Consider the following 13,820-nt stretch of genomic DNA (forward strand, 5'->3'; position numbering starts at 1 on the left):
GGATGGTGATGGGGGATGGGGGTGGTGATGGTGATGGGGGTGATTGTGGGGTTATATCAAAAAATGAAGTTGATGGTGCAAGGTTCCCTTTTTTTACGTATGTGCCAACTTAAAATATGGGCAAAATGAGGCCTGATGACGATTCTTTACAATTAGATAATTTAAGATGTTAATGCCAAATAAGGAGAGTTTGAAATTGTTTTCTCTTAATGTCAATGGTTTAAATAATATTAAGAAAAGGCGAGCGGTTGAAATCTGGATTAAGGCACAAAATCCCTCTGTAGTCCTATTACAGGAGACTCATATTTCCTCTCTTAAGATAGATCAGTTTTCAATGTTTAAATCATGGGCTTCGTATCGGTGTTTCGCATCATGCAATGAATCTAAACGAGGGGTGGCGATATTTTTAAATAAGAACATACATGCGGAAATCATTCACTCAGAAGCTGGGGGCTTAGGGCGTTGGTGCTGGGTCTCGTCAAAAATAGACAGAGACCTCTTACTTTTCTCAGTTGTTATGGCCCATTAAATGATGATTCTAATATTTTTGAAGAGATGTTCCAATCCCTATTGACGGTGTCAGGGGATATTGTGATGGCTGGCGATTTTAATGTCTTAATGGATCCCAAACTGGATTCATCGTCTCAACCAAAAAAACAACTTAAACCAAAAATCTTCCAGACCATCTCTAACTATAAAAGACTACTGGATCTCTCTGATCATTGGCGTCTAGACAATCCCTCTAAAAAAGAATATACTTGCTGGTCGAGTAGATTTAAGTCTTCATCCCGTATTGACTTTGTTCTTGCCTCACGTAATCTCAGGTTAGGTTATTCTAATACGGTGCATAATGTATTTTCTGACCATGCTATGCTTATCAGGGAATTTATTTTAGGGGATACTAGAAGGTCTTCTAAAAGATAGGTCTTTAATAAATGATATCTTAACGATGAAATATGGGTCTCTGAATTTAAAGATATGATTAGAGAATTTATAATTCGCAATACTGGCTCCACCCCTCTCAGTATTATTTGGGACGCCCTAAAGGCTTTTATTCGTGGAATTATAATTGGGAAAGATGCTGCCACATTCATCGCCGCTAGGGCTATAAAAAACTCTTTTGAACATCGTATACAGGTTCTCAGTGCTTTAAGACAACAAAATCCCTCTAGGAATATCAAAGATCAACTAGATGAAGCTAAACGTGAATTTAGTACTTATTTATTTGAGCAAGGAGAGGCGTTTTTTCGAAGTCAATACCAGAAAGTCTACGAAGAAAATAATTTTACGGGTAGATTTCTGGCCTGGCAGGCCAAAGAACAAGGTGCTTCCAATCTAATTCGGGGTTTAATTTGTCCCGTCACTAATCAATATGTGACTGATTCGGATGGGATAGGTAAGATAATGCATTCTCACTACCAAAAAATATATAGCCATCAGCATGAAGTAGATCAGTTAAAATTAAACGCTTTTCTGAGAAAGGATGTGATCCCTTCCCTTTCTGAATCGGAGCAATTAAATATGATTAGTGAATTTTCTTTATTAGAGGTGCAATCGGTAGTGAAAGAACTTCCATCAGGGAAAGCTCCCGGCCCAGACGGATTACCCGCGGAATTTTTTAAAGTTTTTTTTCCTGCCTTTTCTGATATTTTTCTACAACTCCTCAATTCCATGCTTGCTGGAGCTTCTATCCCAGATTCGTTTCGCGAGGGCACTGTGGTCAGCTTTCTGAAGAATGGGAAGGACGCTAAGGATCCTAATTCATATCGCCCCATTACTCTGTTAAATTCGGACTATAAGATCGTTACTAAATTACTCGCTATTCGATTTAACCATATTGCCCCGGATTTGATTCATGAAGATCAAAATGGGTTTATCGCTGGCAGACAATTGATGACTAATACCCATTATCTTTCGGAAGCCCTGGATTACTTTCAGACACAGAGGATTCCAGCTTTAATTATGTTATTTGATGCGGAAAAAGCTTTTGATTTGGTGGTCTGGGAGACTCTTTTTATTATTTTGCAATACTTTCACATCCCATTAATTATTATTAATTTTATTCGTAATCTTTACACGGGTGCCAACGCAAATATTATCATTAATTCATCGACAGTAGGATCTGTGTCAGTTAATCGGGGTACACGCCAGGGTTGTCCTTTATCACCAATTCTTTTTGCTTTTTTTATTGAACCTCTTGCCATTGCAATTCGGCAGTGTGTAGAGATTTCGCCTCCGATTCCATCAATGTCAAAAATAAAACTTTACGCTGATGATATCATGCTTCTCATTAAATCCGATTTGCAGTCACAAGTTCGTGTATTTCAGCTCTTTGAGGAATTTGAGACTTTTGGGGGTTATCGTATTAATAAAAAAAAGACAGAAATATTGGTCTGTGGCAATCATAAACCTGAATTATATCCGGATTTAAGGGGCTGCATTAATAATAAACCCAAAAGATATCTTGGGGTTTTCTTTACAGCCTCAGTTAAAGATCTCTACAGTCTTAATTTTGAACCCCTCTTTCAGAAAGTTGGCTCAATGCTTATTCGCTGGAATAAATTACCACTATCAATTTTGGGCCGAGTCGCCTTGATTAAAATGTCAATTTTACCGTTGTTTAATTTCTTGTTTTCAACGATTCCCTGCTTTCTTCCGGGTAGTTTTTTTACTAAAATCGAATCTATATTTTTGCGTTTTTTGTGGGCACACAAAACGCCTCGTATTGCGCTGAACACTCTCTATGAGGATTTAGACAACGGAGGCCTCGCATTACCGAATATTAGAGATTATTATAACGCTTACTTTTCTCAGTATTTGATTCGATTTAAATCTCCAATATCTAACTCTAACGTATTTATTAGTTTTTTCTTTGACTTAATTTTCTCGGAAAGTCACATTTTTCCCCCCCTCCAAGTTCCTATATCTCCCAAATTGGTCAGGTACAAAATAATTGCCTGGTTTTTTAGGAAGTGTACGGCTATGCTCAGAAGATATTCTCTTTCCCTGTTTAATTCTTCATCTTCATTGATTAATCTACTCTCATTTTATGGACAGGTGGTTGGCTCTGATTTAATGGGTCATTGGACAAATGCTGGATTTAGCAAAGTGGGTGATTTCCTGCAATATACAAGGTGGATAACTCCGCCGGAGATGCGATTACTAATTCCAAGAAATTTTTTGTTAACCGGGTCTTACACTCACATTTATCAATCCCTTCAGCAACTTGCCCCCACATCGTTTACTCAGATCTCTTCTTTAAACAATGATCTCTTTTTTAATATTAATTTGATAAGGAAACCCAGAGAGTGGAAGCGTTGTCTTGCTCAATCAAGACAAAGGGATCCGGGAGCCAAAGCTGTAAAAAAAATGGTGGGAACAAGAAAACCATGTTTTGACATTGTCTACGTGGCGAACTATTAATAAGCTTAATTTTTCCACATTAAGGGGAGCTAACTGGCGCAGAATGTTATTTTTTGGAAAATGGCTTCTGTATCGTACTCCGGCGGCAATAGCTAAAATGTACAGTAATTATCTTCCAAATTGTTTTCGTTGCTTAAACTTCGCCCCGGCAAATTGGACTCATGTAATCGCTGATTGCTGCATGGTTAAAGCATTTTGGGATGACATCTTTGTTTTTCTAAGCTTTAATTGTCATATTCAGATATCTCCAAATGTAAAACTGATGCTCTACGGTTTCGATTCGTACCTTAATTTATCTGTATCATTTGCTAAATTAGTTTATATTTGTATGGCAGTTGCTAGATCGTTGTTACTTCAAAACTGGCGTACAAAACAAACTCCCTCCATGCACGAATGGCTTTCCAAAATGCGAAGAGTAAAGATGAGTGAGCGAAGCTAAGCTTTGAGGATTGGGGGGGGAAGGAAATTTGAAAAAACCTGGGGGACATTTTTTGATTAATTTGTACAAATATCTTGTCTGCCTGTTGAGTATGGGAAATTTGCAAATTAACTATTGGTCCATATCCGTTGCTGAAAGCGGGGTATGATTTATGAGAAAGTTTTGGGCTTCATTTTTTCATTGTTTATATTTTGTATTTTGAATATGTATGACACCATTCAACTTCAATAAGCGGTCAAGTGGACAATTGAGCTGTGGTCATGCAAGCGTCCAAGTCTGACATCATGCAATTGGTCTTGCAGGGTTATACCAATATGCATGCATCTATACCGTGCATGCACATACACGCCAGTGCTTAATTTGTGCCAGTGGCTTCCGGTGCTCAGCACCGGCACTTATTTCACATAATTTATTTCTCTCCTGTGGATCGGATAATCAATTTGAACTCATTCTGATTAGATAATTGTGTCCGAGCCCTGCCACCTGGCTCCCATGGCTGAGCTGGGGTGAAACAGGCTGTGACAGAGACGACGTGGGATGCATTGTTCTTTGGAGGTACTATACATGCAGAACAAATTAAAAGAGTTTACACAGCACACTTTAAATAAAACTGGCTGGCAAAATTTCTGACCTCGTTACTGTGCTTCCACCGCCAACATCAGTCAGACCACTTACCTACCACTGTACTACACCGCACTGGCTGTTATTGCTGTTGAGTCCCCCATGAGTCTGGCAGCATTGTGGGGTTGAATATCAGGTGGGAAGCAGGCGCGGCAGGGCATTTTCTTTTGCAGTTTTATATACCGCGAATTTGATCCGAAGGTATCGGAGCGCTTTACATGTGCACCAATTGCATTACAGAGGGACACATTCATTTTTAGGCCCCGGGAGATTAAATCATTTGCCCACAATAACAGGATGTTTGAGCCTCCCACCAGGCTCGAACCCTGTTCCCCAGCTTCAAAGTCAGCCGCCCTAGCCATTAAGCCGCACCCACTCCAGTGATAAGGCAAAACTCTCCTGCCCTGCATGGATTATTTACGGCACCAGCCATCACTGTGTCATTACCCTGCAGTGACCAGCTATCACCCATCCCAAGCAGGTAACCAAAGGAGAGGGAGAGACCATTATCGGCGCTAGGCTCTTGATGCTTATTGTCATGTGTTTGAAATAGAGATACCTCGAGGCCTTCCATATTTGAGGACGTATAAGTGTCAGTCTTGAACATTATAGTTTTGTACAATTTGTGAATGCATGGTGTGCACGCATTTATGTGTATTGCTTTTTGTGCTTAAGTAAGTGTGCACACACGTACGCTGATTTAAAAAAAATATATATATTGTAAAGCAAGTGCAAATGGAAGCTAGTGCCCTTTCCTAAAAATTAGCATTTTCACATTTACCCCAGCAGTCTTTCTGGCTAATGCCATTTATAGGGGATTTGTGTATTCTAACCTGTACTATAAAAAATAATAAACACACAAACTCACCTGCTGATATGACAACTAAACCTTCAAGAGGAAATAGCAAAGAAAGAAGATCAATGTACTCTGTATTTTCCTAAGGACACATCTCAACAGACACTAACCCATTTGTACCATTTTGCAAAAGGGAAAGGATATTTAAATCAGAACCTTTTGGTCTTTTACGTTTCAATCCCAAAACAAAGAAAACATAAAAACGCAGGACAATTTTTATCTAAATGAAGTAGTTGTAAATTGGATGCTGTCTTTGTTAGCTTGGTAGGCAGAATGTGGTTCAATATATTCATTTAGTTTTAAAAAGCATATATGTTAATTTTTTAAGAACACATAAAATGTGCTTTGAAAATATTATCACATATTTGCCCTGCAATATAAAACACGGGTAAATACAAACATTACTTGTAGTTTGGATTGGGAGCTATAAAATCATCCATCCCTGTGAACTGTTTTTCTGTTTTGAGCTGAACCCTGTGCAGCTGGTGGTTTGGATCGTGGCATGTGCCAACCGCTCTACTTTCATAAAGGGGTTGAATGAGAGGCCACAACTCATCCCTCAAAGTGCCAACGGCCAGAATTCATCCCTCAAAGTGCTAAGGCCAGAACTCACCCCTCAAAGTGCTTGCCCGAAACTCAATTAGAGCCCTAGCAGAAGGCAACAGACTGTGTTGTACAGTAAAACAAGAGCATTTAAAAGCATGATGTAGCATTAGAGTTATCCCAAAAATATAACGTGTATGTGACTATTTTTCTCATGCCTACTAAATACATGAATAAACACATTTTTTAAATGAGATTTTATTGTTTTTTTTAGTTTGGAGCATTATAACAGGACATCATTTAGATGGGTATAATCTTTCCTTTGGTGAGTGTCATTTTTCCACATATTAATACATACCCTCTTTACATATAGATAAACACAATTGAAAGTTCATCTTTTAAATATAACTATATCCTCATAATGTTCAAAACGAGACCAGAAGTTGGCCTAAAAACAAACAAATCATTAGGAAAAGTTGCTCTTGGCGTTGTGTCGCGATATAAAAGCAGCATCTTCAGCTCATGATGTAAAGTAAATTTAACGTCATCATTTCATCACTTTAAATTTGTAGAAATAAGACTCCTCTTTTCTGAAACTAAAAATCGAACAAATAGGAGCATTGCATTATGAAACTAAGTTACAGTGATTTAAAGTTAACTACGGACAGCCTCATAACAAGGGATATACTGGGCTAAGGATTAAGCAAAGAATGCCAATTGCAGTCCTCAGCCCTTGCTAACTTTGTGTTTTTAGTGACAATTAATGTACAAAATGTATATGTCGATAAGATATTTCAGTTGTTTTTCTGTGCTTTGCAGTCCAATGATGATTATTACACAGAAGATTACTACCCTCGCCTTCCAGGTGCATGACGGTAAGTGAAAAACTGTACTAACTTATCGGAGTTTTCCATTGTGTTCCCTGTAAAATGAAAACCATTCATGTGTTTGGCTGTCTTTTGGCCTTTTACCTGTTGGGTGAACCTTCCTCCTGTGGTATGGAATGGTAAATATCTGTTCCTTTATAGCCTCACCCATTTCGGGAGGATATGATAAGGATTCACCTCTGCAACTTCCAGTTTTATGACTGTGTACAAGGGAGACTATGTTTGAAACCCAATCACTTTTGGAATTCTGAGGTTGGACTGAGGTGTTGTAAACTATATACAGAGATGGTATGGAGCACAGTGTATTTTAATTAATGGACACACTTCGGGCCGATTCACAGAACTAATCTGAGACAAAATCCTAAACTTACTACTGTTGGTATTCAAAGAAGGCATTTAGTAGTAGTAAAATTAGGACTACTAACTTTACTACTACTAATTTGAGACAAAATCCTAAACTGACTACTTTTGGTATTCACAGAAGGCATTTTGTAGTAGTAAAGTTAGGACTACTGACTTTACTTCTATTAACTTGAGACAAAATCCTAAACTTACTACTCTTGGTATTCACAGAAGGCATTTAGTAGTAGTAAAGTTTGTAGTCCTAACTTTACTACTACTAAATGCCTTCTGTGAATACCATAAGTAGTAAGTTTAGGATTTTGTCTCAGATTAGTTCTGTGAATCGGCCCCATCATGAGAAGTGCAGGTGTGGGCAACACAATTCTAAGGCAAACCTTTTGTGGGGGAAGCTTTTCTAGGATCCTGCAGAATCCAGAAAAAACTAAATCTGTACTGCCCACCCACCAAATTGTTGATTCTGTTACTCAAGCTCAGAGAGGATACCATACTCTGTGAAGAGATAAAGGTTCTGCCAGATTGTTGGTAATGTCGCTTAACACAATTTCCAGGCTTTGTAAGCACCTTTTAAAAAGTGTACCTTAAAAGCTGCTTTTGGCTGAGGCAATCTAGTTCTTCAGTCATCTGTTACACGTAAAACCTGAAAATGTGGGACAACATACACAGGTAGATGGCATTTCTTCTGTTGGGGTCAAAAACATATATTACTTTTCCATATCATTAAGGAGAGGCAGACCTCAACATCAATATGCATATGATGTTGATCATAAAGGCACCAGATGTGTCACCATAATTATTGTTATTTATTGTTATGAAAGCAAAGGCACAAATTAGGCACTATCTTATGTATACCAATAGCTGGGATGGCCATTTCACTTTCAAATAGGATTAACAAGCTACAACTTACTTTTTGGCCTCTGCTGCTAGAACTTGGCCCTCTAAATAGCTATCCTCAGAAGACTTTCTGATAGAAAGAAGAGTGCATTGTGAGACTGTGAAATGACCTACTACCAATTTATACATTTCAGTACGTTGACAACCATTACAATGCCAGATGATTACAATGACATTGAAAATGACCATTACCAGGAATAGCAGCTTTATTATTCTGTCTGTAATACTGGTAATTTGGGGATTAGTACATACTGAGGACTTGACTTATGTCATGATCTGTCTCTAAAATGATTTAGTACTGTATTGGTTCCAATATAATGTAGTGCACCCCAGTCAACACCTCCCAAGGGTCAAATAACTTTATACAACTTCTCGTAGTGAGCAGTGGTTCACATAGCAATAAAGAACAACAATGTTTTTGGAGCCTGTGTTCTTAATTCATTTGAATTCAAACTATGGCTTGCTTCACTTACCATAAGAATAGATGAGGCAATGCCGCCCCCACTGATACGATTCTAGACAGCAATTCAAGTAACATAATCAGTTAAATAAGCCTACTAGAGGCAAGTAACACTGAGAAGCCATAAAGGTTTATTAATATATTAAAGTGCATTAGAGAAGGCAGAATATATATAGAGTCTCAAAATCAGTCAAATCCAGTCCAGTGCATTAGCATAAAGCTCAGCAATCATTTGTCAATAATAACGTTGGGGCATGAAAGATAAAGTCTCTCACCAGCAAAATCATACTTTATTCCAAGTCAAAAATAATGCTGCAAATTATTATAGGTCTGCGCTTTAAGAATCAGGAAAGCAACCCAGTGATTCGACACTCAAGTCTTTCAACTAAAAGTCTGGCTCACATCTAGTTTTGAGCTCCTTTACAATAAAATTCACAGTGAAAATTGTTCAGTTAGTATAAGGTGAGCAAAAACATAACATGGACAGACGAATCACAACACAGATCTAATACAGAATCATCTATCTAATATCAACCTCTAACACCATGTCAGCATCATCCCCTATATGAATATTCTCTCTAACCGAATGTCATTGGATGTGACAGTACAAATCCGATTACACTGAACAATAACAGACTTATGAAATGAATGGCTCTTCTGATTTCAGGCAGGAAAAGGCTTTGAAGTGATGCATTGAACATTACAGCTTCCTCCAAAGCTCATGAAGAACAGCGGTCATCACAAAGCATTAGTGCATGATTTGCTGCGTACAGTGTCAGTAAGATATGAAAACATGGATGAAAACATGGCCACATTTAAAATCCAAGATGGAGACTAGGGCTAGTCTGGCCAATACTAAGAAAACACAGTTCTGTAGAGTGTAGTGTTGTAATTTTTAATGCAAAGGTTTCATGATACCAAGCAAGCATTATTTTTAATCAAAAATAACTCAAACAAGCTTAAGTCATATTCGGTATTATATAAATCTTTTTTAAAGAGAGTGTAGTAAATACAAAAACAGTTCATTCCTATCTGACATTAATAAAGCATGATTGCATACTCTCAATAAATAGCAAAGTGTAATTGACTATGTTTAACTTAACAGGTATGATATGTTGACAATAGAGGCTAGAATAAACTATGACCCTACATGCTGCACATCAATGCTTCCTCTCATGCTTTCAGAGAATTGATGTGAAATAATGTACACATCATGCTTGTCCCTGATTGTGCTCATACTGTGGTGAAATGCTTTCTTAATACAAAAAAATACCACCGGGCATTTAATGCTTAACATTTTTTCGCAAGGTACGATTGAAAAAAGTCTTTGCTAGCCATGAGACATCATTGTCCATTTCTCGAAACTTATCTGGGCTTTCCAAACCATCTATATTTACTCCATCATTACATCAAGTTGGTCCCGAAGTGGCAGTGTTTGAACATGCGGTACACAAGCGGCTTGATAGAGCCACTAAGCACATCCCCAAACTAGGCCACAATCTTAAAAAAGATGAATTTGTATCTTTACAACAATTATCACATGATAAATCTCTCATCGTTAAGAACTGTGATAAAGGAGGCAGGATTGTTGTATTAGATACCACTCAATAGGGAAAAAAAATGATTACCTTACTGAGCAATTTGAGTTTCTATATGAAAATTACAACAGATCCTACGATGAAAACAGTATCTAGGATTCAACGTTTAACCAATGAGGCCTTCCGAGTGGGGACATCTGTGAGAAAGAGTTTGAATTTCTGAATATTACTGACCCAAAAACACAATGTATTTATTTTATTCTGAAAATCCATAAAAATTTGACAGATCCTCCATATCGTCCGTTTGTGAGGCCGATCGTATCAGTATCTGAACCATTGTCGAAATATATAGACAATTTCTTGCGACCTAGTATACCTAAAATTCCATCTCATATTAAGGATACTAGGCACATTATCAATTAGGTTGAAAAGCTACCATTTCATTACTCAGCACATACATTGGTCACATTAGACATAGAGTCTTTGTACAGTAACATTCCCCAGGTGGAGGCCCATCAAGCAGTTTCATGGTTCATCTACACTTACAATATCAATTGCCCCAGAAATGTCCTATTGGAATGTCTCCAGATTGTATTAACAGAAAATTCCTTTGAATTTGGTAACACCTTATATAAGCAAATCAAAGGGGTAAGTATGGGGGCATCTGTAGCACCATCAGTAGCTGACATCTTCATGGTATTGTTTGATAAGAAATTCATTCATAACAAAATTGCTCCGTTTTATGAGTCTGTGACTCATTGGTCGCGTTATATTGATGATATATTTTTCATCCAGACTGACACCAACGACTCATTAACAGATTTTCTTGAATGGCTTAACCTTTGCGATACTAATGTGAAATTCACTGCACATACTAGCCACTCTTGATTCACCACAAACACGGCAATCTTGAAGTAGACCTTTTTGTTAAACCTACAGCAAGAAACACCTTATTGCATTTTGACAGTTACCACCCACGGACGCAAAAATAGAGCATCCCTTTCGGACAATTTCTATGACTCCGTCTTAATTGTTCCAATTTGCCAGATCTTGATTCTGAAGCTACTGCCATGAAAGAAAAATGTCATGCTATAGAATAACCAAACCCCTCATACGAGAATCTTTCAAAAGAGCTAGATTTTATGACAGAGATGTTCTGTTAAGATCACACTCTCGACCACCAGTTACTCAACTGGTATGCGTCACCAAACACTCTATAATGAACGCAACATCAGACAGATTGTCAACTCTAATTGGCATATTCTAAACACTCAGGCGACACCTGATTCCAAGTTACCAAAGCCTTTATTCACTCATCGCTGGAACAAGAACATCAAAGACATTGTACATTCCCGTTTTAAATGTACCCAACACAAAGCATGTGCAACAGCAATTGAAGGTGAGATTTTTACTCACAACGGATATCCCATACACGCGAACAAATTTACCAACTGTAAAACAAAAAATCTAATTTACCTGTTGGTATGTCCCTGCAACTTAGGCTATGTAGGCAAAATGGCATGCTCATTGTTCACATGGCTAACCGAACATTGATCTGCTGTTCGCACATTAAAATTGACAGCTCGTTTAGTTAAACACTATCTTAAAAAAGAACACATGGCCGAAGACATCAGATGGCATACATTAGAAAAAATAGAAATATCTCAAGAAACTAAAAGTAATAAAGTTTGTAAAAGAAGAGAAGTTTTGGGGATTTTTGTACTCAATACTGTCAAACAAGGACTAAATATTGAGATCCCTTGGGAAAACATAATTAGATATAATACCATCTGAATTGACTTTTTCCCTTACTGCATGACCCCTGCTTCATTAGCATTTTGGCAAATGAATCAACCAAGTTCAGACCTCTATCTGAATTGGTTTAAGCATTGGCCTTCTCTCGAATGAGATTTGCTCACATTCTATTCAATTCTTTGCTATTTCTATCTAGTTTTTGTTTAATAATATTAATTATCATCTTGGTTTTGTTTATTCACACTATCAGCCATTCCTTGCTTAATCCACATACCATTACAGTCGTCTTGTGGTAATTTCATACATTTTTGCCATGTTCACATAGTTTGTTGTATACCGTCGTTTGTGTCTTAGTTACCTCGTTTGTTTTCATTTTCATCTCATAACGTCAGTCCTTCTTCTCTATTGATGCCTTGCACGCCAATTCCTGTCGGCTTGGCAAATTAGACTCCATGCCGGATTCCACAAGCACATTTGCTCTACCTTATTTAAGCGTATCATTTCCCTGTCAGCTCAAGTCTTGCCGAAATATCCTTCGGCAACAATCGCGCTTGGTAAGTTACTTATCTGTTCATTCTTTACATTGTGTCGTAGGCTGAGGGTGAATCAGACAGGAGTCCCTAGTATTTTCTCAGTTTACCTGTATAATTAAAAATTTGCGAACATTCGTGACAAGAATTTTCAATTCTATTAAGGACACGGAGGCTCCGATTATGCTTCTCATTCTTTGCTCTTTATTTTCACAGCAGCCAATCAAAACACTTTATCATAAAAAACTACAATACCCATGAGCACCAAGTGCCCCATAACAACCATAGAGAGTCTCCATATATAAGGCATAACTGAGGTAACCACTTCCTCTTTCTTAGAATGATTCTAAAACAGTCAAGTCCAATACAATAAGAACTCAAGCTTGCAAAACTTTTTTCTGTGATGGAGAAGTCCTTCACAAAAGAACAAGGCATCCTGAAACCCAACATGTAACCATCTGAACCTGGGCTCGATTCCCGATAATCGCAGAATCGGTGGGTAACCATCTCGTCGCTCAGGACGTATATACACTCCACCTCTTCCAGCGTTTAATTGTTTCACGCTTTACTTGCCATCCGTTCCTGTAACAGAGAGATAGATTCCGTAATACTAGTAACCCCATCTGATATCATAATCATCATAATCAGAAAAGAGGGGGGGAAATAGTATATACAGTACAATCAAGATGCAATATTACAAGAATAGCAGCATTGATAACAACATATATAACTCTGGGTGGGCTAATCCTCGCCTCAATGTCCTTAATAGAATTGAAAATTCTTGCCACGAATGCTCGCAAATTTTTAATTCTATGTCAGGACCGGAGGCTCCGATTATGCTTGTTCAAAGCTTAGCCACCACTACTGACGCTACATCAAGAATAGGTTTATAATAGAATGACTTAAACATGGTCTCAGTGGACCAGTCAGCTGCATTCATTATATCAGAGAGAGTTACTACCAGAGAAAAAGACTTGGATGCCATAGCCCATCGAACAGAATGGGTACCAAACTTTGATACGTCAATGCCCGCCTCGCTCATGAGCCAACGCACCCATCTAGACAAGGTGGCTGGAGTCACCGGGCGAAAGAGCTTCTGTAGTGCAATAAACAACTGACCATTCATATCTGAACGAAATTCAGCTGTACTTACCTCATACGCTTTCATACATTGAACCACACATAGTTTGGGATATCCGGAAAAGCTGGATAGGACACTGTATTAGTATTACATTTGGTACGTTTAGAGATATTAAATGTGACTCCTTCAGGAGAGAATCTACCCCCCGCTAGATCCAACGCTCTGATATCAGAGACTCTCTTGCAAGAAACTAAACATAACAACATGGCCAGATTGGCCGAAAGTTGTTTTCGTGAAAGGTACTTGTTGGCGGGCCAAGTTTCCAAGAACCGCAAGACCACAGAGAAGTCTCATGGAACCGAGTATCTCGGGCATGGTGGTTTTACCATCCGAATACCTCTAAGCAGTTTGCATAACAGGGAATGCTCGCCAA

At 38.1% G+C, this 13,820-nt stretch overlaps 1 protein-coding gene across 2 annotated transcripts in view; it reads left to right on the forward strand.

Moving 5' to 3' along the window:
- The window catches only part of MBOAT1 (membrane bound glycerophospholipid O-acyltransferase 1), a 414,235-nt gene that overhangs the window by 275,653 nt on the left and 124,762 nt on the right, over positions 1-13,820 (forward strand). For both annotated transcript variants that reach the window (XM_085607052.1, XM_085607053.1), the window contains one exon: positions 6,702-6,757. In XM_085607052.1, coding sequence (XP_085463178.1) covers positions 6,702-6,757 — 56 coding nt within the window. The remainder of the gene's footprint in view (positions 1-6,701; positions 6,758-13,820) is intronic.

The sequence above is a fragment of the Triturus cristatus genome, chromosome 5_2 (genome assembly GCF_964204655.1).
Source record: "Triturus cristatus chromosome 5_2, aTriCri1.1, whole genome shotgun sequence".
In the NCBI taxonomy this organism is placed as follows: domain Eukaryota; kingdom Metazoa; phylum Chordata; class Amphibia; order Caudata; family Salamandridae; genus Triturus; species Triturus cristatus.